Here is a 25865-nt window from a genome sequence, read left to right on the forward strand (position 1 = left end):
GCTCGGCGTCTGGACGTGCCACCTTCCCTTTGCACAGAGCGCGCCCGGGACCCCTGGGGACCTGCCCAGGGTGGCTCTTGCCTGCGCCCGGCTATCCTCGCCCAACTCTCGCGGGCTGCGGGCCTCGTCCCTGCCCTTCCCGGCGCCCTGCCCAGCCTGTCCCCAAGCCTGGGTTCCAGGAAAGCTTGCGGTGCCCCGTCTTCTGTGCACTGAGAGATGGACTTTGACCCCGACGCTCGCCTCACTGTTGCATCTCGTTCACACCTCCGGCCCCGCACCTCCCGGCTCCTGCTTCCAGAAGGTTCTTCATAGCACACAGAGACTTGCCTTTTGGGCCACGGGCTCCCCGGTGAGCCAAGGGGGTGGCACCCACGCCCATCCCCCCGCGCCCAGCCTGGCTCCAGGTGGGGAAGGACCTGCCCCCCCAGAAGCCCCTCTGCCTCCGTTCCATCGGCCTCTGCGGACTAAGCGGGTTTATTTGGGTTTTATTTGTTTTGTCGTCCCGCCTCTCCACCACCTTGGGAAGGCCAGGCCCGGCCCCTGGGGTTTGCACAGCATGAAGGTGGTGGGAAGTGAGGACGGGGGGTGGGCGCCACGTCGGCCTCAGCAGAAGGGGCTGCACCCCCAGAAGGAACCCCCCCAAACCTGAAAAGGCTAAAATGGCGACGTAGGTGGGCAGCGCCCCCAGGGAAAGGCTTCCAGGTCCTCCCTGGCGTCCAGCTCCAGGCGGCGGCCTCCCCGCGAGCGGGTTCGGAGGCCTTGGGACCAGGCCCTGCAGGGAAGCCGTCCCGGGCGAGGGTTTTCTGGGATCGGGGCGGCTTCTCCTCCCCTTCTCCTTAACGTAGAAGCCTGGGGACCGCACGTGTTCGGGGCAGTTTTCCAAGGTGTATCGTTTCTAAGCCTTTGAAGCTATCTCTGCGCAACCCCGGACATCAGGATCCTTCTGGAAATTGCCATCCAAGCGCCCAGGGTGTGTTGGCACCCTCAGTTCTGTGTCAGCACTTCTCATGGCCTCTGCCAGACGCAGCCGCGGGGGCCAGGCCAAGGCTTCTGACAGTGTGCGGTGCGGCAGCCGTCCGGGTGCTGCAGGTCCTCTGAGCTGAGGCTGCCGTGACGCTTGGCATCAGTGGGCCTGGGACCCTCGAGGCACCTGCTGAGCCCCCGGGTCAGCCAGGCTCTGTATATCTGCACCTGTTCCCCCAGTGCCCACCTTGTCACTCCCTAGTGTCCACCTGTCCCCCTTGTGCCCGCCTTGTCCCCCTCTTGGGGGACACAGGAGTCTGCCCACAGGGCCAGTGGGGACAGCGCCGGACACCAGCAGATCCCAGCCCATCTGCAGCCCCACCTCCGAAAGAGATGCACTTACTGGCCTGGCCTGTCGGGGGCACGGTCACCCCCTCCCTAGTATAGATGAGAAGGGTACATGGAGGGGGACGTGGCCTTGCTCCACACAGATCCCTGGGCTGGTGGGCATGGCAGCTGGTGCCCACGGCTGGCGGGCAGGGGTGCTGCTGCTTGAGACCCTCTTGGCGGTGGCAGACACCAGCTCTGACCACCTGGAGTGACCACAGAAGGCCCAGCAGGCGCATGTCGGGACACATCAGAGATGGGTGGCAGGGCACGGGCGTGGGGTGTGGACCTGAGGGACGAGCCAGGTGGCAGGGCCAGTGGCCGCAGTCAGGGGCCCTTTGCTCCGACCCTGACCCTGACCCTGCCGTCAGCCTGATGGTCCCTTCAAGTCTGAGGTTCCCAGGAGGGACCACCAGCCCAGCTCTGAAGCAAGTGTCTTGCCCGGGTGAGGCTGTACCATCTGGGGCTCCTCCCGGGAGGGGCCCCGGGGTATCCGCTGCAGCCATCCTCATGCTTCACAGGCAAGAAGGTGCTGGAAGCTGAAGCAGCCAACAGACCCGGGGGCCGGCCCTGGGCCCCCTCCCCCACTCCCATTTTGTGTTGGTTCCCATGTGGTGCAGGGACACAGCACCCCATACTGGCCCCCAGTCCATCAATACTCGGTTCCTCGAGGGCCAGTCTCTCCCAGGATGATAGGGGCAGGCTGGTCCTGGGGGGTGGTCAGCTGGGGCTTCTCAGGGGAGGCAGCAGCTGAGTCTGAGCAGGAAACGGTGCTCACCCAGAGAGGGGAACAGGGTGGCCCCCTCTCCACGGAATATTTTAGCAGGCTGAGGGTGGGCCTGATGCCGTGGCCCTCACAGCCCATAGTTTCTCATGTTCAGAGGAGAACTTGACACCCGGCAGTGGCCGGCTTGGTCACAGTTCCTGACAGGAGCGCTGAGCCACAGTACTGGGCACAGCGGGTGCCCACGGCGGGGGACTTGGGAGGGTCCAGGTGAAGTCCAAGTGGGGCTGTCTCGGGTTGAGGGGCGGGCCGCGCTGTGGGCGGGAGAGGGGCAGCCACTCCCTGCTCTGCCCACTTGCTCCCAGCCAAGTGGGCAGAGGATGGCTGAGTGCCTTGTGGGCCTGCGCTGGCCTTCCCTGGAGGGAGGCTGTCCCCGTGAGCCCACCCAGCACCCAGGCCCCCTGTTCCTCCAGGCTTTGGGCATCTATGGGCAAGTCAGGAGCTGGCAGGGAGCTGTGCTCCGACCTTGAGGCAGCTGCCGAAGCAGTGGCAGGGGCAGGTCAGCTGCATTTTGCAGGGACAGTGGATGGGGCCACCAGGACGAGGGGAGGAGGCTGCTGGCCTGGGAACAGCTGTCGGGTCGGGGTGGGTTGCAGCTGGCCGGGTGTGTTGGGGAGGGAACGTGTTCGGGGAGGGTGTGAGTCGGGGCAGTCTTCCCAGGCAAGGGCTGGCCCTCTTCCCAAGGCTTCCGGGGCGGGGCAGACCTGGCTGGGTAGGGTCTCTTCTCTGGGCTTCCTCCGGAGGAAGGAAGGGGTTAACTGGCCGGATGAGGGTTAGTGGAGGCCTGGGCTCCTCCTCCTTGCCCCCTCCCCCGCCTCCAAGAGCCTTCCCAGCAGGTGTTGGGGATCTGTTTAATAACTCCTACAAACCCCCAGGCGAGGCGGGGTGCTGAAGAGGGGCTGCGGTGCCAGCGGTCTGCTCAGTAGCAGAGGCGCAGAGCCTTGCGGAAGACGGTCCGGAACTCGGCGTTGAAGACGGTGTAGATGACGGGGTTGAGGGCGCTGTTGACGTAGCCCAGCCAGGTGACCGCGCTCACCAGCCGCGGGGGCACGGCGCACGTGGGACACAGCGCCCGGGAGATGTGCACGACAAAGAAGGGCGTCCAGCACAGCAGAAAGGCCCCTGGGGGCGGGGTTGGGGCTGCCGTGAGCGGCTCCCTGCCACGCCCCCCGCCCCGGGCACCGCTTCACACCCCGGGCGCTGCAGTTTTCCCCTCTCTGCCCACGTCCCCTGGCCGGTACCCACCGACCACCACAGGCAGGACTCTCATAGCTTTGCGCTCCCGGCCCGAGATCTTGGCGCGTCTCCTCCTGCGGGCCCGCAGCGGGGGTTCGGCCGGCATGGCGTCCGAGGGCAAGACGGCATCCGAGGCTGGGGTGGCGTCGGGGGGCGGGGTTGCATCGGGGCCCGGGATGGCGTCGGGGGGCGGGGTTGCGTCGGGGCCCGGGATGGCGTCGGGGGGCGGGATGCAGTCTGGGGCCGGGATGGCATCCGGGGGCACGGCGACATCGGGGGCTGGGATGCCGTCGGGGGGCGGCGGGCCGGGGCCGCTGGGGCGGCGGGGCGCACGGCCGTGCAACTTGGCGCGGCGGGCTGCCTCCCAGCGCCGAAGGCCCCGGAACGTGGCCCAGTAGAGCAGCAGCATGAGCGGGCAGGGCAGGAAGAAGGAGCACACGGACGAGTAGACCACGTAGTCGCGGTCCTCCAGGCGGCACACGGAGGGATCGCGGCTGCGCGCGTCGTTGAGGCCGCACAACACGGGTGCCGCCACCGCTGCCGACAGCAGCCACGTGGCGCCGATGAGCAGCAGCTGCCGGCCACCGCGGCTCTGGCGGTTGTAGTGCAGCGGCACGGCCACCGCCACGAACCTGCGGGGAGCGTGGTGAGGGCGGCGGGGCCGGGGCGGCCCTACAGGGGACGGGGCGGTGGGGGCGGCCTACCTGTCCACGCTGATGGCGCACAAATTGAAGATGGAGGCCGTGCACAGCATGACGTCCATGGCCATGAGCGCGTCGCAGAGGCCAGGGCTCAGCAGCCACACGCCGCCCTGGACCTGGGCGCAGGGAGGGGCCCCGTAGCAACAACAGACACAGGACGCTACCCTCCCCCAGCCGCCTGCCCAAGCTGTCCTTCTGACCCCCAGTGGTCCGGGAGCAGAAGGGGCTGAATATCAGAGGGGAGGGGAGAGGAGGGGAGGGGAGTGAGCCGGAGACAGCTGGGCAGTCCTGCCCGCCCCTCAAGCTGGGCGCCAAGAGACGACCCCCTTCCTTTCTCTTAGAACTGAGAAAGGCCTTGGGGGGGGATCCTGGGGGCATAGTCACCTGAGGACTGCGATCTCTGATGCTGTGGGGCTCAGGGTACCGTGGGGCCCCTCCCTGCGCAGGTGGGGACCCTGCAGCCCAAGAGTGTGAGCCCAGCACCCCTATACCACCCCCCAGCCCCTGCAGACAGCTAAGAGTCAGTGTCTGGGAAACTCGCTCTCTGGGCCTCTGGACGTGTCATTTCACTCCTGTCCCCTCACCCGCAAGAGAGGGCGAGGATGGTACCCACAGCATTGTTACAAAGTCAAGTCCCCGGCGCCGTGCCCGGCGGTCCCACCAAGGGCAAAGGAGCAGACAGCCACCCCCCTCTAAATCCCCTCCTGCTGATTTGGGGCGATTAGGAGCTTAAGAGCCGTCATTGTGACGTCTGTCTGCAGCTCGGGGTGGGGGGGAGCGGCAGGTCACGTCTGTCCTTGTCCTGCTGGCCTCTGCCCCAGCCCTGCCCAGACTCACTGTGTCCACTGCCTGCCCTCCCCCATCGCCCAGGACGCTGTGTCCCCAGCTCAGCCCTAAGCAGCTTTTCTCTGCCCAAACTGCACAGTGGACATGGCTGGCACCAAGGGGGACCGACCCAAGGGCCAGACCTGCTCTGGGGACGGAGGCTCCTGGGCCCAGGTTCTGGCGGGGGCCCCGGACCCCACACCTGCGCCTTCCCTTGGTTCCACTGTCAGGCCCGGGTGTCCCCTGGCTCCAGCTGTGCTCACTGCCCTGCAGCTCCTGGCAGCTGAGCGTCCCTCCTGCTGGGAGCCCAGTCGGTGCGTGAGTGAGGGTCTCCTGCCCTGAAGTGTGCTGGTGTGTGCCCGCCTGTGGTCCTGCCTGGCTGTGGTGTGGCCTCGTGCAGTGACGTGTGTCTCTGTGCCCCAGGGGGAGCCGGCATGGGGGTAAGCCTGAATCTGCCTGTCTGTCCAGGATCGGCGGCGCCAGCTCCATGCCCACCCTTCCACCCTCTACACCTGGCTCCCCTGGGGGAGTGGAACCCGGCTGAGGGGGCTGAGTGGGGGGCTGAACTGCCAAAGTCGCCTGTTTCTGGGTTCTCTGCTTGAAGGACAGAGGCATCTCTTGGGTAACAGACACCAAGACAGAAAGGGAGAAGAGGAGAGAGGGGCAGAAGAGGGAGGGCGGACAGACAGCAAAGCGGGCAGATGGACAGCGAGATGGGGGAGGGGAGTGAGGCTCGGAGGTGCTGGAGGCTCCGGTCGTCCTGGGACCAGGCGCGGCCCCCAACTCGAGGCTCCTGAGAGGCCAGGCGGCAGGGTCACGCTGGGTCCTCGGTGTGGCTCGGCACAGGGAACAAGGAGCAGGTGAGGGTGCGCGTGCGGTCGCGACGCGGGCTCACCTCGGAGTAGACGAAGAGAGGCAGCACGAGCAGGGCGAGCAGGAGGTCGGCGGCCGCCAGGCTCAAGATGAAGTAGTTGGTGGGCGTCTGCAGGGCGCGCTCGGCCGCCACGCTCACGCACACGAGCGAGTTCCCTGCGAGCACCGCGCCGATGAGCAGCACGCCCCCCGCCAGCGCCGCCGCCGCCCCGGGGCCCCCCGCGCCGCCGCCCGTGCCGGGCCCGCGCCCAGCCAGCAGCCCGTCCGCGTCCGCGGCGCTGCGGTTCCCCATGGCGCACGGCCCGCGCGCCCCAGCGGGCGCTCAGCACCGCGGACAGTGCCCAGGTCGGGAGCCGGAGCCCCGCCCCTCCGGCCCGCCCAGCCTGGTCTTAGTCCCGCCCTGTCCGCCCGGCTCGAAGGACCCCGGGGCGCTCTAAGTTGCATCCAGTCTTTGCCCATCTTGGACTTCTGCGCTCCGAGAGACCGGCAGGTGGACAAATGCAACGGCCCAAAGCGACCCGAATGAAGTGATATGATTGGCACGGGCGGGCCCAGCATCGCTCTGCGCCTGGAAGGGTTGGGGGGCGACGCGCTGGTCTGAGCCCCGAGAAACCGACGGGGATGGAAGGTCGGCCCGACCATCCCACGAGACTCGCGGGCGCCCATGCCAGCGCCATCCCGCCCGGCCCCAGAGAGCCCCGGCGTCCCTACAGGGACCCAAGCTGGGCGTCACTCCCCGGGGACCCCGCTGGAGGCCCTCGAGGCAGAGGTGGAGCCACTTCTCACTCCGTCCGGTTCAAGTATCTGCGGAGGACCAGCCTTTTCAGGCTACCACCCCAGCCTCCCCCCGGGGCCCCCTGATGCTCGGCGGCGCCAGCTCCATGCTCACCCTTCCACCCTCTACACCCCAGCCTCTTGGGCCCCTTTGCGTCCCCCCGCAATGATTGCAGACCCCAACCAGGGGCCCTGCACTCCCCCCACCCAAAGCAGCGTCTCCATCAGTCTGGGCCACACTCAGTCCCTCTCCACCCACACCCACTGCCTGACCCTTCATCTTCCCCCAGACGCTGAGTGGTCAGCCTCAATTCCGGCTCCATCGCCTCCGAGCCTGTGACCCTGAGCGAGCTGTGCACCCCTCTGAGCCTGGAAAATGAGCTCACCCCACAGAGCCTGAAAGGCCGCAACAGGAGGAAAGGCCGTGATAAGCCCACAGGGGGCTTAGCAGTCTCCAGAGTTCTGCGTGCTCTTCAGACATGTTTTACCTGAGTCACTTCCTTCTTCACAGAGAAAAGCCCCAAATGAGAACCCGCTCAACCTGCACCCTCCACTCCCACAAACTCACTAGACCCCGGGCCTCCCTGGAGCACTGGAGGTGGTTCTCCCTCCCTCCCTCCCAAGGATGAGCCTGGGGCCCCATGTGCCCATCACCCTCCACCTGCCAACATAAGACTGTAGGAGCTTGAGGGGCTCTGGGTACAGGGTCCCAGACCCATGCAGGTAAGACTGTGTTGTATCCATGGGGCACAGAGTTCATGGCAGAGATGGCTGTGCATGACAGAGAGGTCAGTCCAGACCGTCTGTCTCAGATTATAAAAGTGAACAGAGGGGCTTCCCTGGTGGCGCAGTGGTTGGGAGTCCGCCTGCCGAAGCAGGGGACACGGATTCGTGCCCCAGTCCGGGAGGATCCCACATGCCGCGGAGCGGCTGGGCCCGGGAGCCATGGCCGCTGAGCCTGCGCATCTGGAGCCTGTGCTCCGCAACGGGAGAGGCCACAACAGGGAGAGGCCCGCATAACGCAAAAAAAAAAAGAGAGAAAAAAAAAAGTGAACAGAAAGAACATGCAAGGAAAATGTGCAGTGAGAATTTTTATTATGGACTTCCTGTGACGCGCAGCCTGGTCACTAACGGAGCCAAGAAGTGGGCTATGCAGCTGCATCACTTGGTGGGACCATCTAAGGCACATCCTGGCCCCTCGTTTGCATCTGTGACTCCCTCCGCCCTGGGAGGGCCAGAAAACTCAGGATGGACCCGAAGCGCAGAGGTGCTGCCAGGAATCAAGGATCCTGATTTCAAAGACATCAGGAGACACAGGGGCCAGCTTGAGGGACTGGTAGTGTGTGTATTAAAGAGAAAACAAGGACTCTGAAGAGACAGATGTCATGATATACTCATAAGGGGCAAAATCACTTGAGGTCTGGTAAAGGAAAGGTATGCAGGACGCGGTGTAGATGGGCATCCGGGTCTGAGTTGCATTCAACATCTCCACCCCTTTCATGTGGATCAGTAAAGGGACAGGCAGGCTTCCTCCCCTTCTGAAGCTTTGAGCAAGAGAACTCACAATACTAGTGACTAGGGCAGGAAGTTTCTTTTCTCACAAGACAAAAATCCAAGGCAGGGTTGGTTCTGTGATCTTGGGTTGGGTGCCAAGTGGTGAGTCCAGCCTAGCCTCCTATCTGCTTTGGGTCTCTCTCCTGGTCCTCAGACATCTGCCACCATTAAGAGTGAAAAGGTAGTCCAGATTGGGAAAGGATATAATATAGTTGCAATGTAGATCTCTGATAAAGGATGCAGATCCAGAATATATAAAGGGCTCTGACAAATCAAGAAAAGAAAGACAATCCCATATTAACAAATGTAAAAGTCTTGTACCCACATTACAAAAGAGGGTATCCCCGGGCTTCCCTGGTGGCGCAGTAGTTGAGAGTCCGCCTGCCGATGTAGGGGACGCGGGTTCGTGCCCCGGTCCGGGAAGATCCCACATGCCGCGGAGCGGCTGAGCCTGTGAGCCATGGCCGCTGAGCCTGCGCGTCCGGAGCCTGTGCTCCGCAACGGGAGAGGCCACAACAGTGAGAGGTCCGCGTACCGCAAAAAAAAAAAAAAAAGAGGGTATCCTAATGGTCAATAAGCAAATAAGCACATGAGAAAGTGCTTAACATCCTTAGCCATTGGGGACATGACAGTAAAAATCACAACGAGGGGACTTCCCTGGTGGCGCAGTGGTTGAGAATATGCCTGCCAGTGCAGCGGACATGGGTTCAAGCCCTGGTCTGGGAAGATCCCACATGCCATGGAGCAACTGGGCCCGTGAGCCATAACTACTGAGCCTGCGCGTCTGGAGCCTGTGCTCCGCAATAAGAGAGGCCGCGATAGTGAAAGGCCTGCGCACCACGATGAAGAGTGGCCCCTGCTCGCCGCAACTAGAGAAAGCCCTCGCACAGAAACGGAGACCCAACACAGCCAAAAATACATAAATAAAAATAAATAAATTAAAAAAAAATTATCTCCATAGTCAAAATAATTCTTTAAAAAAAAAAAATCACAACGAGGGAGTTCCCTGGTGGTCCAGTGGGTGAGACCCCACGTTTCCACTGCAGGCGGCAAGGGTTTGATCTATGGTCAGGGAACTAAGATCCCACATGCCGTGCGGCACAGCCCCGCCCCCCCCCCAAAAAAATCACAAAGACTTGTCATTGCACACTAAAATGGGGGGGAAAATGTCAGATATGTAATTTGAAAATATTTCCTCCCAGACTGTAGCTTGTCTCTTCATTCTCCTAACAGTGTATTTGGTTCAGTTTTTTTATGTGTAAGGAATGAGCCTGATACCTTACACACATGATACCTTATGTGTAAGGTGTGAGCTGAGGTGATTGGTTGATTTTTCTTGCCTATGGATGTCCAGGTATCCCAGCACCACTTGTTGAAAATATTGTTTTCTCTCCATAGAACTGCCTCTGAACTTTTGTCCAAAAGCACTTGATCATATTTGTGTGGGGCTATTTCTTGACTTCTATTCAGTTCCATTATCCAAGCGTCTTTCCTTTCAACAATAGTACAGTCTTGATTATTGTGGCTTTATAGTAAGTCATGATATCAGGTAGCGTGGGTCCTCTAAAGTTGTTCTTTCACAAAACTGTTTTGACTACTCGAGTTCCCTTGTATGTATGAATTTTAGAATCAGCTTGTCTATATCTACAAGAAAGTCCTGCTGGGAATTTGACTGGGGGAAATTGACATCTTAACAATATTGAGTCTTCCAATTCATGAATATAGTATATCTCTCCATTTATTTAGATATTCCTTGATTTCTTTCATCAGTATTTTGTACTTTTCAGCATACAGATCCTGCACATATTTTGTAAGATTTGTACCTAAGTATTTCATGTTTTCTGGTACGATTGTAAATGGTAGTTAAAAAATTTTTGGTTTCCAGTTGTTCATTGCCAATGAGCAGAAACAGTTTTGTATATGGACCTTGTATCTTTTTTTTTTTTTTTTTTTGCGGTACGCGGGCCTCTCACTGTTGCGGCCTCTCCCGTTGCAGAGCACAGTCTCCGGATGCGCAGGCCCAGCGGCCACGGCTCACGGGCCCAGCCGCTCCGCGGCATGTGGGATCTTCCCGGACCGGGGCACGAACCCGCGTCCCCTGCATCGGCAGGTGGACTCTCAGGCACTGCGCCACCAGGGAAGCCCGAACTTGTATCTTTTGATGTTGTTAAACTCACTATTAGTTCAAGGATTTTTTTTTTCCTTTGGTTTTCTTCAGGATTTCTACATAGATAATGATCTTGTTCATGAATAGAGACAATTTTATTTCTTCTTTTCTTATCTGGATGACTTTTCTGTCTTTCTTTTTCTTTCTTTCTTTCTTTCTTCCACTGTAGTTGATTTACAATACTGTGTTATTTTCAGGTTTACAGCAAAGTGATATATCTATATAATCATAGACTTAAATGTAAAACCTAAAACCATAAAAAATTTGGAAGAAAAGATGGGAGAAAATCTTTGTGACAAGGGGTTAGGCAAAGAGTTTTAGACATGACACCAAAAGCATGGATTTACAAATGAAAAACATAGATAAACTGGACTTCACTAAAATTAAAAACTTTCAGTCATAGGATGGAAGAAAATATCACCAAATTGCATTTCTAGCAAATGACTTGTGTGCAAAATACATAAAGAACTCTCAAAGCTCAACAGTAATGATACTACAGGAAAGAAAACTGCAGATGAGTATCCCTTATAAATATACATATAAAACTCTTTCACAAAATATGATCAAGCCAAATCCAGCAGCACTTTTTAAAGGATTATACACTATGACCAAATGGGGATTTATCCCAGGAATGCAAGGGTGATTCAACAGACAAAACTCAATCAATGTAATACATCACATTAATAGAACGGAGGAATAAATTTAATCATCTCAGTTGATGCAGAAAAGTGCATTTGATGAAATCCAACACACTTTCATGATAAAAAGACTCAATAAACTAGGAATAGAAAGAAATTTCCTCAACACGATCAAGACCATATATGAAAAACACAAAACATCATACTCAGTGATGAGACTGAAACCTTTCCCTTGAGATCAGGAAAAAGACAAGGATACCCAACTTCGTTGCTTCTATACAACATGTCCTGGAAGTTCTAGCCAGAGCAACTGGGCAAGAAAAAGAAATAAAAGTCACCCAAAATTGGAGAGAAAAAAGTAAAACTATTTCTATTTGCAGATAGCATGATCTTATGTATAGAAAATACATAAGGAAGGAAAAAAAAGGAAAGGAAAAAAAAAAACCTGTTAGAGCTAACAAACAAATTCAACAAAGTTTCAGGATATAAGATTGACATATAAGAATCAGTTATATTTCTATACATTAGCAATGAACAATCCAAAAATGAAATTAAGAAAGTAATTCATTTGAAAAAGCATCAAAAAGAATAAAATACTTAGTAAAAAATTTAACCAAGAAGGTGAAAGACTTGTACACTGAAAACCAGAAAACATTGCTGGAAGAGATTAAAGAAGGCATAAATAAGTCAATCTAATGTTCATGGACTGGAAGATTTAATATTGTTAAGATGCCTTTTCTCACCAAATGATCCCCAGATTCAATACACTCCCAGGTGAAACTCCAGTGACTTTTTTTTAAGAAATCCAAAACTAAAATTCATATGGAATTGCAAAGAAATCCAAATAACCAAAGCATTCTTGAAAAGGAAAAAACAAAGTTGGCACAGTTGCTGATTCCAAAAATTGCTACAAAACTACAGGAATCAAAACAATATGATACTGGTGATAAGGACAGACATAAACATCAATGGAATAGAATCGAGGGTTCAGAAATAAACCCATACATCTGTGATCAATTGATTTTCTTTTTAAAAAATATTTATTTATTTATTTTTGGCTGCATCAGGTCTTAGTTGCAGCACACAGGAGCTTTTGTTGTGGCGCACAGGCTCCTCTCTAGTTGTGGCGTGTTGGTGTGATCAATTGACTTTTTTTTTTTTTTTTTTTTTTTGCGGTACGCGGGCCTCTCACTGTTGTGGCCTCTCCCGTTGCGGAGCACAGGCTCCGGACGCGCAGGCTCAGCGGCCATGGCTCACGGGCCCAGCCACTCCGCGGCACGTGGGATCTTCCCAGACCGGGGCACGAACCCGCGTCCCCTGCATCGGCAGGCGGACTCTCAACCACTGCGCCACCAGGGAATCCCTCAATTGACTTTTAACAGGGGTGTCAAGACTATTTAATAGGGAAAGAAGAGTTTCTTCAATACATGGCATTGGAACAACTGGACATCCACATGCAAAACAATGAAGTTCAATCCTTACCTCACACCACATACAAAACTTAACTCAAAATGAATCAAAGTCTAAAATATTTGATCTAAAACTATACAACTGGGAATTCCCTGGCTGTCCAGTGGTGAGGACTCTGTTCTCTCACTGCCGTGGGCCTGGGTTCGATCCTGGTTGGGAACATAAGATCCCACAAGCTGCATGGTATGGTGGAAAAACAAGAGTCTTACAAGAAAAATAATAAAAATTAAAATAAACCTATAAAACTCTTAGAAGAAAGTATAGGGGCAAATCTTCATGACCTTGGATTTGCAATGGTTTCCAAAGAAGGTACACAAATGACCAAGAAGCACGTGAAAGATGCCCTCCGTCACTCATCATTGGGGAATCGCGATTCGGAAGCACAATTTCATAGAATTCTAAAATTGATCTAACAATTTGATGAAGTTTTCATTAGTCTCCTAACAGTATCTTTCTGTAAACCTTGACAAGTAGATCCTAGAATTTATATGGAAATGCAGAGGGTCAAAAATTGCTAAAACACTCTTGAAGAAAAACAAGGTGAACAGATTTGATCTGTCAGCTATGAAGACTTATAAAAGTACCGTAACTAAGATAGTGAAGTAGTTGAGGCATTGTGGCTAAGACAGTATGAAGGATGAGAAAATCAGGCTGATGGCATATAACAGGGAGTGTGGACCTAGACCTAAGACGGTTGGTTCACAGTTACAATGACATTGAAGGGCAGTGGAGAAATATGGTCTTTCAGTAACTAATGCTGGACAACTGGACAGCCGCATAGAAAAAATGAAACTTAGTCACTGCCTAACACCATGTGCAACATAAATTCCAGATCTATATCTGGAACATAAAATAATGATGCTTTGGGAGGTAATATATGGGGTTATAGCCCATATATTATGTTGTTATCTTAATTAAGCAGGAGACAAGAAATAGGAGAGCACTGTAAGTTTCACCATATTAAGAATGTTGTCTCCCTGTGTTCACCAGCCCTAAACTATTTACAGCCTTTTCTCAATCCTGGCCAGTTTCCTGCTTGAAAGACCCTTCTTAGAGCAATTGTGCCCTTATCCCAAAGCCTGATAACGACACCCCTTGAGCCATTCTCAGCCCATGCTCTTTCTGGCTTGCGTTTGTTAACTCAGATTCGTTTGATCATCGACAATTGACAGTCCTTAACTTTTTGAGATATATGCTGAAATCCTTACAGGTAAAATGATACAAGTTCTGAAACCTCCTCCAAAATTAATTTGAAAAAAATAGAGAAAATCAACAGGGATAGATAGGATTTATCATAAATTGTTGAATCTGAGTAACGGTACATGGGCGTTTGTCTACTTTTGTATGTTTATAATTCTCTATAATAAAAAAATTATTTTTTTTCTGGTCCTTAAGAGGGGATGTTCATTAAGGCCACAGAAAGGCTGCACTCTATTACTGTGGGTCCCAGGCTCACAGTGTGAAAGCATCCAGCCAAACATAACCTAAGTCACACTGGAGTTTGCAGTTCTGTGGAAGGCGGGGAAGAGCAGTGTGGTCGGAGATTTGAGAGAAATCATTCTTTTCAATACCTTCCTAGGACACTCCTAATGTAGAACTAAGAGTAGATACAATTAACTTAAACTTGACATTTAAATCTTGGTTAAAACAAACAAACCAAAAAAGAGTAGAGAATACTTTCTGTGCTTTAGTATTCAGAGAATAAAACTGTGTCACAGTGAGAGAAATTCTTCTGCTTCGAAAACGCTCCCTCCTATGTTCTACCGTGAAAAAATAAAGCTGTGGGGCTTCCCCGGTGGCGCAGTGGTTGGGAATCTGCCTGCCGATGCAGGGGACGTGGGTTCGTGCCCCGGTCCGGGAGGATCCCACATGCCGTGGAGCGGCTGGACCCGTGAGCCGTGGCCACTGAGCCTGCGCGTCCGGAGCCTGTGCTCCGCAACGGGAGAGGCCACAGCAGCGAGAGGCCCGCGTACCGCAAAATAAATAAATAAATAAATAAAGCTGCATATTCTTCCTCAGAAACCTGAATCCTGAAATTGGCCATTATGAGGATCCCACACACAGAGTGATGTCCGATTAGAGGCTTCAAATAGCTATTCACATACGTTGACTGTTTTCTGTGCGTTTGTAATGAGGACCCAGCCAGGGTTGATGTCCTGGAAATCCCTGGGGCTCTCCCTGAAATCTGTGGGTTGAACGTGGCGTTTAGTCATGTAGCTTGTGTTGTGTGTTTCAGAGTAGGGTCCAAACCAGGCAAGGTGTGAGCGGACGCGTCCATTCCTGCTCCAGTTCCCATCAGGGTCCGGTCCTCGTTACCTGTCGCATTTCAGCATGCAACGCTGAGGCAGCCACACGTGGGTGTGGAGGACACAGGCCAGGACCGTCTCTGGAGAGATTCTGAGCGGCAGAGACAACCGGCGACAGCCATTCAGGCGCGATGGAGACAGCTGGTCACAAAGTCCTCTGTGCCGCGCACATGCAGGACACAGCCCGCCTGTCCTTACCTCGGTTCCATCCGGTCTGTCCTTCTATGCTAGTGACTGCTGGGGACCTCGAGCAGGTGCGACTGAAGTCGCTCAGGGCAGTGGATGTGCCCACAAAGGGCAGCAGGAGGGGGCTCTTTGGGGTGATGGACTTGCTCTGTATCCTGATTGTGGTGGTGGCTACACGGACCATACATGTGTTGAAATTCATTTTTTACAGCATGTTAATTTTTTAGAAGTCAATTTTACTGCATGCAAAAAAATTTTTTTAATAGGAAGATCTTTCCTATGAAGATCTGCCTGGTCACTTAAGTGTTTGAGGTGCTAAGACATCTGACTGGTTAAATGACACTACTCACAATTTTGAGTGTTCTCATGAACGTCATTAATCGGTCAATGTTGTTAAAGTTTAGCGGTTTTAATTTGCCAAATTTGTGCAAGAAGAGGCCGCAGCAGCTGTTGCAAATACATGTAGAGAAAACAACAATAAGATACCACGACACACGCCCTGGTGTGAATGCAAAACGGTGCGGCCACTTTGGAAGACAGTCTGCTGCTTTCCTGTAAAGCAGACCATAACCTTACCATGGGATCCAGCAATCGTGGTCCTTGGTGTTTACCCAAAGGAGCTGAAAACTTGTTTCCACACAGAAACCTGCACACAGATGTTTACAGCAGCTTTATTCATAACTGTCAAAACTTGGAAGCAACAAAGATGTCCTTTAATAGGTGAGTGGATAAATAAACTGTGGTCCATTGGACAATGAAATATTATTCAGCACTAAAAAGGAATGAGCTATCAGGCCATGACAAGCCATGGAGGAACCTTAAATGCATATAACTAAGTGAAAGGAGCCAATAAGAAAAGGCCACAGACTGTATGCTTCCAACCTTATGACATTCTGGAAAAGGTAAAACTATGGAGACAGTGAAAAGATCAGGGGTTGATGAAGGAGGGGCGAACAGGTGGCGAGCAGGGGACTTTTAGGGCAGGGCCCTGGGTGGTACTGTCTACAATAGCAGACTCGTGTCATTGTACATTTGTCAAAACCCACAGAATGTACAACACCAAGGTGAACCGTACTGTGAATCATGGGTTTAATTAATAATAATGTACAATACTGGTTCATCAATTGTAACGAATGTCCCAAACTAATGCCTGGTGCCGGGGAGGCTGGGCACGTGCGTGTGTGAGCTCCCGTACTTTCAGCTCCATTCTTCCCTAACCCTAAAACTGCTCTAAAGAAAGTCTACTAATGATCTTTAAAATGCATATAAAGTTTAACACAAGAACTGCTGGCTTATAAGAAATCCCCTTACTCGATTTGTAATTTACGTGTAAGGATTTCATGGGTGCTGGTTGTAAATGGCCCGAAGCAGGCTCAGGTCTCCCGCCTCCAAAAATGCACCCAAAGGCCAAGGCGCCCCAGGCCCAGGTCTTGCGCGGCATCAGCCCCCGCCCGCCCCCACCGCCCCCGGCCCACCTGCCCGCCGCTCCCCCGCCGCCCCGCGCCCGGCGACTGGGAAAGGTCACTGCACGGGCCGACACCCCGCAGGTCCCGCCCGCCGCCCCCGCGGGGGTCCCCTTGTCCCCGGGCGCCCGACCCCAGCGGGCCCGCCGAGGGGCGCCGCCGCGGCGGTGGGGGCGGGCGGGCGGCCGGGGCGACAGCTGGGGGGGCGGCCCTGACCTTCCCGCGCGATCGATGGGGCGCGGCTCGGGCGGCGCGGAGCCGGGGCGGCGCCGACCCCCGCCCGCCCCGCTCCCGCTCCCGGGCGCCGCTATAAAGGGGCCGCGGCCCCACGGCCGCTCAGCCCCCGCCCGGCGCCCACCATGGCCACTCGGGCCCTGCTGCTGCTGCTACTGCTGCTGCCGCCGCCGCTGCTCCGGGGCTGCGCCGCGCGCCCCGCGCCCCCCAGGTGAGCCCGCGGCCCCGGGCCCCGCGCCCGCCCGCCCCCACCCCGCCCCGGCCCTGACCACCCCCCCCGGCCCCCTCCGCGTCCCCTCCGCAGGGCCCCGCGACACTCGGACGGGACTTTCACCAGCGAGCTCAGCCGCCTGCGGGAGAGCGCGCGGCTGCAGCGGCTGCTGCAGGGCCTGGTGGGGAAGCGCAGGTGAGGGTCAGCGGGATGGGGGTGGACCTGCCACGGCGCTCCCCAACTCCAGACTAATTCTGACTTGGGGTGGGGAGCAGCGAGCAGGACACAGAGAACAGCACAGCCTGGACCAACTCTGCGGAGGGCCACCTCTGCCTGCTGTGGTCGGACGCGCCCACCCTGCAGGCCTGGTGAGCACCAGCCCCATCCCCCATCCCCCATCCCCTGCCCCATAGCCTCCCTCCCTGGGGCACCCCAGGTCCCGGGCACAACTGGACACAGCAATGGCCCAGGGGTCTGGGAGGGTGAAACTGTCAGCGCTGGTGACCAGAAAAGGCCCAGTTTCGCCGGGTGGGCAGCGGTCTCCAGCACCAAGACCCCAACCCCTAACCTGGCTGTCTCTGCAGGATGCCCCTGAGGCCCCCCGAGGATCAGGCCTGGTCTCCCCAGATGCCTCTTGGACTGAGGGCTGGGGTCATGGTGTCAGAGCCGGCCATCCCTGCTGCTGAGGGGACCCAGAGGAGGCCCTGAGGAAGAAGGAACCTCCCAAGGGGAGCCTGGACAGGGGAGGGGGGCGGAGGAGGGGGGGTTGCAGTTGGCACCAATAAAGGAGCAATTCAGACCCTGGCCCTGTGAGCCCGCTCTGTGCGCCGTCTGGGTACCATCGAGGAAGCTGCTGCAGGGCACGGCTGCCAGAGGGAAGGAGAGACCCATCCTCGGGATTCTAGGACGGTGGCTATGCCCACCTGCCCTTTCAACCTGGGAAGCCAGCAGGGAGCCTCATCTTTCCGCTTCCTTCTCTCCTGCCCCATCCACTGAGCTCCCAGGAAGCCGCCCGGCACCTCTGGCATCCACACAGCAAACATTCAGGGGCTCTGGGAGATGTCCCCTAGATCCTGCCCCGGGGGGCAGCGGTGAGGGGGCAAGGAGGCTCGGCCAAGCAGGAAGAGGCGACAGGCAGGACCCAGGAGGCCACTCCCCAGTGAAAGGACCTGAGCATGAGTCCTGGCTCTCGGTCCAGGCGTGCAGTCTGGATGGGCGGCTTGACCTCCCGGGGCCTGTGGAGCAGGGCCGGTGATGACACCCCAAGTGCCAGGCTGCAGGAGGCCTTGTAGGACCACGGGCTCAGGGTTGCTCTGCGAAGGTGTTTCAGGCGCGCATGGCCTGGGGCCTGGAGGTGCGAAGGGCTCCACCGGACCCATCACAGCAGCCCCTCCCCCACCCAGTGTCCTCTCCCAGCTGCTGGGCTTAGGGGGCTGAGGAAAGATGGAGGTGGGGCAGTTGGGGGCCTCTGCCATGGGCCCCTCACAAGGATGCCCCTCTGTCGGGGCCCAGGGTCCCCCCCCAGCTGCCAGCTGCCCCGAAGCACTGCCATCCTTGTCACTGTGACCCCGCCCAGCCCCCTGGAAGAAGCTGGCTTGTTTCTGGGACAGGCAGGGGAGTCCCTAGGACGCATATAACCTTTCCCCTCCAGACCTGTCCCCTAAACTCGGGGACAGGAGGTGGGCCCGGAGGGGAACACCTGCGGCCTGAGCCTGAACCTCCCGGGCCGCCTTAGGAGCTGTGCCCACGAGGGTTCTGGCAGAGGGGCCCAGCAGAGGGCCATCCCGGGTTGGGGGGCAAGTACAGCAAACACAGAGGCCCACCCCAGCCCCAGCCCGCCCAGGCCCCCAGTGCCCGCCCACCAGCTCTGGGTTCCTCTGTCTTGGGGTCCGTGGGTTGAGCCCCCGTCAGCCCCTGCATGTGGCCTGGTTCCGGCCGGGTAACCACCTGGTCTGCCCCTCCTGGCAGCCGGCGAGGCCTGGCCGGCGGCCGGCGGGGGCCCCCTTGGTGGAGGCCAGTCCTGCGGTTGGTTGGCGGCAGTCGTTGTAAAGGGTCATAAAGTGGGGCGGCGCCTGGCAGGGGCGAAGGTCGCCCCGGCAGAGACTGCGCCAGCAGCACAGCCGCTCAGAGGGTCCCAGACGCCAGACGGGCCCACAGCCTCCCCCGGGGCCGCCCGCCTGCCGAGATGGTGACTTGGGCCCTACTGCTTCCTCTGCTCGTGGCCGTGGCCCAGGCCCAGGGTACTGGGGGCAGTGGCAGAGGGGCGGGGTGGCAGGCAGGGGCCTGGCAGGCACCGACCCTTCCTCTCCAACTTCCAGTCTGCTCTGTGGAAAAGAACTTCTTCGAAGTCAGTGAGAACACGAGTCCCGGGCAGCTACTCCTCAACATCACCGTCCCTGAGGGCCAGCAGGTGACCCTCGGACCCTCGCCCACCCGCTTCGCATTTCGGATCCAGGGGACTCAGCTGTTTCTCAATGTGACCCCGGACTACGAGGTGTGGATGGCAGGCCCAGGGCTGGCTGTGCCCATGGGGTCAGCAGGGGTGGCCGACCCTCCATGGGCCCCAGGCGGCCACCCACACTCTTCCCCAGAGAAGGGCTCTCTGGGGATCTTTGGGTCTCAGTTTGCCCAGGGGGCCTCTCGGGCCCCCAGGCTTGGCTGAGGGCTGGCCCTGAGGGGGTGGGGCCCTCGGGGGACGAAGCTGCCTGGGCCCCGCCGCCCTCTGGACTCAGCATGGGTGACAGGGACCCTTGGCCAGCACCTGCTGCTCTCACCCTCTGTCTCCTCACCTGTGGAATGGGGCGGGGGTTGGGCCAGCTTCCCAGGTGATTCCCACACCTGCCCGCCCCCGCAGGAGAACTCAATGCTGGAAGCAGTCCTGGAGTGCAAGAGGGATGACACTGTGGTGAGTCTGCCCCTCAGACCCCCTCAGGCATCCCCACATCCCCACCCTCCCTGTGATGTCAGAGGGCTCCGGCTTGGACCTCTGTGCCCTGCTCTGCCTGACCCACGGTCACTACCTGGTGACCTCACCCAGTGGTGTGTTTCAAGTGTCACCTCTGTGCCGGCAACGCCCACACTTCCCCCAGCCCAGACTGTGCCTCGAGCCGCAGACTCACAAACCCGGCCCCGGACGGACATCACACCCCACAGACACCCCCACCCCGAGATCCAAGGCCCCCCCAAAGGCGCCTCGCCCTGCCAGCTCAGTCCTCACTTCCCCCTCCCCACGCCGGTCCTCCAGCAAATCTGCCGGCCGACTGGGCCTGACACCAGCATCTTCCGCTGGTCCATCTGTTCCCCTCTTGGCCCCGCCCACCCCAGTCCACTCTCCGAATGGCAGGAGAACGATCCTATCCGGTAAAGCAAGCAGCGGTCCCTGCCCTCCCAAATAAAGCGAATGAAGGCCCAGCGGCACGCCGCGCCCCCAGCCCCCCACCCCGGCTGCTCCCTGTCACCTCCTCGGAGAGGCGCCCGCCTCCCTGGCCCCTCGCACCAGTCAGCCCTGTGGTCTCCCTGAGCCCCGTGGGTCCCCCCCGCCTGACGTCACAGCACACCACCCACAAATACCTCAGGATGAGCCTCTGGCGGACAAGGCCGCTTCTTCTTAACGCGGTAGTGTTGTCACGTCCGGAAAAGGCAGGGGCTCCTCAGCAGCGCGGCATCCAACGCCCACACCCCACCAGCTCCAGAGCGGTCGTTCAGTCTCCTGCCAGCAAGGTCCACCCAGTGCAGCTGGCTGATGTTTCTCTCACGTCTCTTTCAACACATGGTGTCCTGATTTTCTGTGAGACTTATGCTTGAAGAAATTCAATTGTTTTGCCGTTTTCCTCATTTGGGGTTTTGCTGGTTGCGCCCCCAGTGCCTGCGTTATTTTTCTCCAGGGCATTCGCACCTTCTGTGCTTTAAAAAAATTGCTTTCTGTTCCTTGTCCGTAACGCCTGCTGGAGCGGGAGCCCCAGGCAGAGAGCTGTCTTGGGAACTGTACCCCAGCGCCTAGAATGAGCTCACGCCGCTGGGCCGGGGACCCTCCTCCCTCCCCCAGGTGACCAGCCTGAGGGTGTTTGTGTCAGTGCTGGATGTCAACGACAACCCGCCCAGGTTCCCCTTTGTAGTCAAGGTCCAAAGGGTGCCAGAGGTGAGTGGAAGGGAGCAGCAGTTCACACCATCTGGGGCATCTGGCGCCTGGGATGGGGGGCAGAGGGCTAGTGGCTGGGGGTCTCACCCTGGGGACACGGGCGTGGCCAGACCAACCCCCCTCCGTACCCCAGGACACTAAAGTGAATGCCGTCGTCATCCCCGAGACAGAGCTGAAGGCCCAGGACCTCGACAAAGATGACGTCCTGTTCTACACCCTCCAGGAAGTGACCCCGGTCAGTGCCCCCAGCCCTCCCCTTTGGGTATCCCCACCTCTGCGTGTCCTCCCGGGGTCCCAGGCTGAGTCCCCCACCTCCCTAGGGTGCCAGCGGCTTCTTCTCTTTGGTGGGTGCGAACCGCCCAGAGCTGCGGCTGGACCGGTCACTGGACTTCGACAGGTGGCCGAACATGACCTTCCAACTGCTGGTCCGGGTGAGCAGGCCACTCCCGCCCTCATCCCGGATGCCCACGGCCCCACCCGAGCCGCTCCAGCCACAGGCCCCCAGGCCTGACGGCAGGGCTGCGGTGCTGCAGGACACGCGAGAGGAGAACGTGGAGCCCAGACACACGGCCACAGCCACCTTGGTCCTGGAGGTGCGGCCCGCCGACCTGCGGGCCCCCTGGTTCCTGCCCTGCACATACTCTGACGGTTTTGTCTGCGTCGAAGCCCAGTACCACGGGGCTGTGCCCACAGGCCACACACTGGTACGGGGGCCGTGGAGGACCAGGGCAGCATGAGCACGGGCCTGGCTGCCGTGGGGTCAGAGTGGATTGTGATTTTCAAGCAAATGTGAACGATTTTTCGTAAACCAATCTTGCCCCACCCCATGGTGGCAAGTGGGACACAGGGCCTCTGAAATTCAAATGAGGAAACAGGGTCCAGCTGTCCTCAGGGCAGAGCCAGCCAGGCCCCTGGGACCCAGTGAGGGACCCCAGGGACCGACCTGGGTCCCTGACTGCCCCCTGGGGCTACTCCAGATCTCCTTGAGGGGAGCGGGAGGGGCACCAGCTCCACGGCGTACCCTCCCCTCCCTGTTCCCGCAGTCAGGACCCCTCATCCTGCATCCTGGGCCCATCTACGCCGTGGACGGGGACCGGGGCATCCATCAGCCCATTGTGTACAGCATCATCAGGGGTGAGTGGGCACCAGCCCCCAACTTCTCTCTCCATGCAACACCCTGACCCCGTCCCCACATGGGCAGAACCAGCTGTGACACTGGGACCTCAGGCCTCCAGAGGGGACTGTGGCCAAACCGTCCTGCCGTCCTCCCAGGAAACGAGGATGGCTCGTTCTCCATTGATGCCAACACAGGCAACCTCACCATGACCAAGAGCATCCCCAGCCCCAAGACCTTCCTTCTGCTGGTCAAGGTGGGTGCCCGCACAGGGCCAGGTCTCCACAGGCCCTTCCTGGGCCCCTGGCTACAGGGCTCACCCTTCAAGGACCTGCTGGTCACTGCGGCCTCTCCAACCCCCAGGGCGAGCAGGCGGATCACGCCAGGTACTCGGTGACCCAGGTCACGGTGGAGGCCCAGGCCGCCAGCGGGAGCCCGCCCCACTTCCCCCAGAGCCTGTACCGCGGCACCGTGGCGCTCGGCTCTGGGGTAGGCGTGGCCATCAAGGATGCAGCTGCCCCCTCCCAGGCTCTGAGGATCCGGGCCCAGGATCCTGAGTTCCCAGTAGGCACCGCCTGGTCCCTGGGTCTGCCCGGCCTCCTGCCGTGGGGGGGTTGGAGCGGTCTGGGGAGCAGCCTGGGCTCAGGACTCACTGGGGCCACGTCCAGGACCTCAACTCGGCCATCACGTATCGGGTCACCAACAACTCTAACTTCCGGATGGACGGGGAGACCATGCTGACTGACGCTTCGCTGGTGCACGCCGGGGTCTTCTACGCAGAGGTGAGAGGCGGGCAGCATCTCCGAGGGCCAGGGGTCAAGCTGGAGCCCAGGAGGGACAAGCCCCCTTCCTGCCCAGGTTGAGGCCAGGAACACGGTGACCTCAGGCACAGCGACCACGGTCGTGGAGGTTCAAGTCTCAGAACAGGAACCCGCCCCCACAGGTGAGCCTCCCAGGGACCCCGGGTCGGCTCGGGGAGGGCTTCTTGCTAGGAGGAGTGGCGAGCCTGAGCCCTGGCCCTGGCCCCAGGCCCCCCCCCGTCCCCAGAGACAGCAGGAACAACCAGAGCCTCCAGCGGCACCACGTCGGAAGCCCCTCGGCCCCCTGAGCCCTCTTGGGGGTCCTCCACGACCAGCTCTGGGGGCGACAGCAGCCCGCGCCCCTCCTCAGGCACAACTCTGAGGCCTCCGGCCTCCTCCATGCCTGGGGGGCCCCCCAGTGCGGGAACCAGCCCCTCCTTGCCATCAGCCTCACCCAGTGGGGGCTCAGCACAGACCTCAAAGCCAGGAACCTCTCTGCCAATGTCCCCTGGACCCAGCAGGACCACCCGGCCTACAGGTAGCACCACCATGTACCCTAGTTACCTTCATGCTCTCTGACTCAGGACTCTGGGCGGTCGCTGTGGGGTAGGGTCCACCCCAGGTCGGCCCAGCACGACCATGGGGACCACGAAACCCCAAGGGGGGGTCTGGCAAAGAGACAGGTCCTGGGGGGCCCCAGGAGGTAAGCTAGGGAAGATGTGTGGAGGGTGGGGCAGAGGCCAGGCTTAGGATCCAGTGACCCCCCCAATTCCCAGGGCCATTCAGCCCACGGGCCCCGTGCTACCCTCAGCTCCCTGCCTGGCACGTTGGCCCCCTACCACCCACCTGGAACTGGTGGGCACTGACCCCCTCCCCGCTCCCAGTAGCCCGGCCTATCGGGGCTCCCTGGCGGGGGTCAGTGGCGCCCACTCCTCCAAACGTCATCTCCGGTGGCCAGGCCTAGCCTGCTCTTCGGGTGTCCCGAGCTTGCCCCAGGCTGGCCCGGGAGTGCTTGCGGTGGGACAGCAAGCGGGCAGCGGTGTTGCCAGCAGGGACGCCTGGGACCGGAGGAAGCAGCCCGCCAGTGGGTGGCAGTTCAGACGCAAGCCGCTTCTCGGTGGTGGATATGGCGGCGCTGGGCGGGGTGCTGAGCGCGCTGCTCCTTCTGGCTCTCGTCGCCCTCATAGTCCTCGTCCACAAGCACTACGGCCACCGACTCAAGTGCTGCTGTGGCAAAGCGCTGGTGAGGCCCTCGGGGTGGGGGAAAGGACAGGAGAGAGGACGGGGGGCGGTGGAGAAGCGGCAGGATGGAGAGAGAGGCAGCGTGGAGGCCAGGAGTCCATCCGGGAGATGCAGGGCAGAGGTGAGGAGGGACGGGGCATACACACCATAGCCCACAGATGGGGGGAAGGGCAGAGAGAGGCAGAGCGTCTAGCCGCCTGTCTCTGGGGGAACAGGGGTGGTCTGAGCCCAGGCCTGGTCTGGTTGATTGCTGGTTCCCGCCTGCCCCCCAGGAGCCCCAGCCCCAAGGCTTTGACAACCAGGCCTTCCTCAACAACCCCGACGAGGCCAGCTGGGCGCCGGCTCCTAGCCCCTCATCCAGTCCCGTCCCGCCAGCTCCCCCAGAGCCTGCACCCCCAGAACCCAAGCCCCCCGGCCCGGAGACCCTCCGCCGAGTCGCCGAGTCCCCTACGGTGGCCCTGGATGGGGACGGCCCGGCCGCTGTGAGGTCCATCCTGACCAAGGAGCGGCGGCCTGAGGGTGGCTACAAGGCGGTGTGGTTCGGCGAGGACATCGGGGCCGAGGCCGACGTGGTGGTCCTCAACACGCCTGCCTCGGAAGTGGACGGTGCTGGCGACGAGGGCAGCGAGGGCAGCGGCGACGAGGGCGCAGAGGCGGGCCTGCGCGGGGGTGCCCAGGACGCGCCTCGCTCCGACTCCGTCTACCTCTAGTGTGGCCGCCCCTCCTCTCCCGGAGAGTCTGGGTCACTGCAGTCGGCTTGGTGGCTCTCCCCCGACTCCATTGCGCAGAATAAAGTGACATTTTCGGATCTGCTGGGACGCGTGGGGTCTGCCCCAAGGGGCTGCCAGTGGGGGCTGTCAGGACGTGGTCCATTTGCTCCCGCCCTGCACTGAGTCCTCCTCAGAGGGACCGCCAGGGGCGCCGTGGGGGCGGAGAGGGGTGGGCGGGGTCGTTCCCTGCCCAGAGCACTGGGTGCCGTTTCCCGTAAACCACCTGCTGCGCCCGCGGGGCTTCCCAGGCTCGGTGCCAGCTGGTGGCCAGGAAGTTCCTCTCCTTGTCTAACCACAACTGACCCAACACAGAGATTCTTCCCCTGGGGGAGGCAGAGGAGCCACCTGAGGACACTCACTTGGGAGAGCATGGGCCCGGGGACCTTCCAGGGGCTCACACTCCTGCGTCTGTGGGCTACAGTGAGGGCAGTAAACACGCTGGGGTGCCCTCGGAGGCACGTGGTCCAGGTGGCTGGGCTGTGACGGGCGGTGCGGGGTGGAGGCGGGTGGTTTGGCCCAGTGTGACAGTGGCCTGCAGGCCCTGGGCCCCGGGCAGCAGGTGGGGCCAGTGGGTGCACAGGACAGAGGCTGTGGACGCGACCCAGAGCCACGGAGTTGGGGACCGAGCCCCCTCCACTGGCTTCCTCAGGGGCGACCCTCAGTCAGGACTTCAGCCCCGACCACCGCCACTGTCCCTTATGCATCACTGGCGTTTTTTCCTCACGAAAAGGCATTTCCGATTCCTTTCCAAATATTTTAATCTCGATAGTATTTGAGTATTCTTGCCTGGACAACTGTCACTGGTAAGAACCCAAAGAGCACAGCTGCATCTCCTCCCACGCACCCCCCTCACCCGCTCGTCCGCTCAGGAACCTGACTGGTTTTATTTCCGATCCCGGGGTCCCCAGCTTATCCCACTGCTTCTCCCACCACGTTGGTTGCTGGCGCCCCAGCCCCCCGCAGCGCTGGGTGAGGGAGGGCAGCGGCTGGACTCCGAAGGGGCTGTGCCCTGCGGCAGCCAGGACCCCA

General features: G+C 58.9%; 2 protein-coding genes across 2 annotated transcripts; one reads left to right on the forward strand and one right to left on the reverse strand.

The window, feature by feature from the left end:
- Positions 1–2971: 2971 nt before the first annotated feature.
- On the reverse strand, positions 2972–7451 carry DRD4 (dopamine receptor D4). The gene is made up of 4 exons (XM_027090819.1): positions 5792–7451; positions 4075–4187; positions 3380–4002; positions 2972–3256 (listed from the first exon to the last, which is right to left on the reverse strand). Exons 1-4 carry the CDS (start codon positions 6059–6061, stop codon positions 3054–3056), a joined length of 1209 nt encoding a protein of 402 aa, XP_026946620.1. The 5' UTR covers positions 6062–7451; the 3' UTR covers positions 2972–3053.
- An 11506-nt stretch (positions 7452–18957) lies between these two features.
- CDHR5 (cadherin related family member 5) lies at positions 18958–25668 on the forward strand. The gene is made up of 13 exons (XM_027090643.1): positions 18958–19012; positions 19091–19266; positions 19627–19677; positions 20818–20910; positions 21044–21145; positions 21231–21614; positions 21954–22044; positions 22183–22280; positions 22388–22588; positions 22693–22806; positions 22883–22967; positions 23910–24067; positions 24339–25668. The coding sequence occupies exons 1-13, from the start codon at positions 18958–18960 to the stop codon at positions 24774–24776; spliced, it is 2046 nt and encodes a 681-aa protein (XP_026946444.1). The 3' UTR covers positions 24777–25668.
- Positions 25669–25865: the final 197 nt, after the last annotated feature.

Source organism: Aethalodelphis obliquidens, unplaced genomic scaffold (genome assembly GCF_003676395.1).
Source record: "Aethalodelphis obliquidens isolate GAN/ISIS:26980383/991018 unplaced genomic scaffold, ASM367639v1 scaffold69, whole genome shotgun sequence".
Classification (NCBI taxonomy): domain Eukaryota; kingdom Metazoa; phylum Chordata; class Mammalia; order Artiodactyla; family Delphinidae; genus Aethalodelphis; species Aethalodelphis obliquidens.

What these genes read in the sequence shown, in the direction of transcription:
- DRD4 (XM_027090819.1), bottom strand. Translation starts at nt 6,061, where the DNA reads ATGGGGAACCGCAGCGCCGCGGACGCGGACGGGCTGCTGGCTGGGCGC. An exon ending in CTCTCTTCGTCTACTCCGAG is followed by an intron (nt 4,188 to 5,791) that starts GTGAGCCCGCGT and finishes CCCTGCGCCCAG; the next exon opens with GTCCAGGGCGGCGTGTGGCT. An exon ending in TGCGCCATCAGCGTGGACAG is followed by an intron (nt 4,003 to 4,074) that starts GTAGGCCGCCCC and finishes CGCTCCCCGCAG; the next exon opens with GTTCGTGGCGGTGGCCGTGC.
- CDHR5 (XM_027090643.1), top strand. Translation starts at nt 18,958, where the DNA reads ATGGTGACTTGGGCCCTACTGCTTCCTCTGCTCGTGGCCGTGGCCCAG. An exon ending in GGCCGTGGCCCAGGCCCAGG is followed by an intron (nt 19,013 to 19,090) that starts GTACTGGGGGCA and finishes TCCAACTTCCAG; the next exon opens with TCTGCTCTGTGGAAAAGAAC. An exon ending in TGCCCACAGGCCACACACTG is followed by an intron (nt 21,615 to 21,953) that starts GTACGGGGGCCG and finishes CTGTTCCCGCAG; the next exon opens with TCAGGACCCCTCATCCTGCA.